The sequence below is a fragment of the Vigna unguiculata genome, chromosome 6, assembly GCF_004118075.2.
Source record: "Vigna unguiculata cultivar IT97K-499-35 chromosome 6, ASM411807v1, whole genome shotgun sequence".
Taxonomy (NCBI): Eukaryota; Viridiplantae; Streptophyta; class Magnoliopsida; order Fabales; family Fabaceae; genus Vigna; species Vigna unguiculata.
Window position 1 is genome coordinate 21,844,749 of NC_040284.1, and position 1,123 is coordinate 21,845,871.

The 1,123-nt window shown below is 31.0% G+C and overlaps 1 protein-coding gene across 1 annotated transcript in view; it reads right to left on the reverse strand.

The window, feature by feature from the left end:
• Positions 1–731: 731 nt before the first annotated feature.
• The window catches only part of LOC114186945 (MADS-box transcription factor PHERES 2-like), a 593-nt gene continuing 201 nt past the window's right edge, over positions 732–1,123 (reverse strand). Inside the window, exon 1 of the mRNA XM_028075028.1 lies at positions 732–1,123. This exon is cut by the window's right edge and continues 201 nt beyond it. Within this exon, the coding sequence (XP_027930829.1) occupies positions 852–1,123 (272 nt within the window). The 3' untranslated portion in view covers positions 732–851.

The following is a 1,123-nucleotide window of genomic DNA, read 5'->3' on the forward strand; positions in this document are numbered from 1 at the left end:
TAGTTATTTTTAATATATTCATAATTTTTTGTTGATTTTGAAATTGGAATTGTTTCTGATTTTGAATTGGATGTTGGATTTTTTTTTTATCAGAAAAACACATATATTAATATATTAATAAGGATGTAATTAAGTTACCGCAACTCATATAAAAGAAAATTACTACGACTTTTTTTCATTATCAATAAAATAGTATTTTACCATCATCTGAGTATAAAAACAAAAATTATAACAAAATATACTTCCAAACAAGATAAATACCCTTAATGCCAATTGAAAAATGAATTGTAAGTGGGGTATTCTCAGTTTTCTTGTCTTGCAAAGTGTTTCTTTCAATTTTTGCAGAAAATGGAAACACTAGCTTATGAGAAAGATTCACAATGAAACAAACAATCTCAAAATTTCCGAATTTCCCAATTGCAAAGTTTAGATCTTGAGCAAGTTTGAGCAAGTTTTGTGAACCCTAGATGGGTATGGAATAGAGATTTGAAACTGAAACCAAATTAAACAATAGTCACTGTCTCTAGAACAAAAAAAATGCTATTTCTTTCAAAGTATCATATGCATGCAACTGAGATGTGTGTGGAATAATTGAAAGATAGTCAAATCGAAACCTTAAACTATGTCATCAAACAATGTTTCATTTTTCAATTTTTCAATTGTATCATTATAATTGTGTCTAAGCACAGACACAGTTTAAAAATGTAAAAAACATAGCAACCAAACCAAACCAAACATAGAACAACTGAATCAAGAGAAACCTTATAAACTTCGACAACAAGAACACAAGGGATACATTAGTTAAGGCAACCACTATGATCATTAACATCTTCCAATGTTATATCCAGAGACTAATTTAGTTTCTTTTTTCTGGAAAAATTGGTCTTTGGCACATGAACCTGTGCTTGGTCTCCCTGAGGCATGGTTTGTGGTATCACCTCTTGGGGTTGGCGCCCAGTGATTTTGTTTCTAATTTCATCCAGGTTTTGATCAGTGAAGAATGAAAAGTCCTTGAGATAACTCATGTTGTTACTGTTAATGTTGTTGGCACCATGAGTGAGGTATTCACACATGAGAAGGTCAATCTCCCTCTTCCTATTTTCATTCTTCAGTTTCTTCAGTT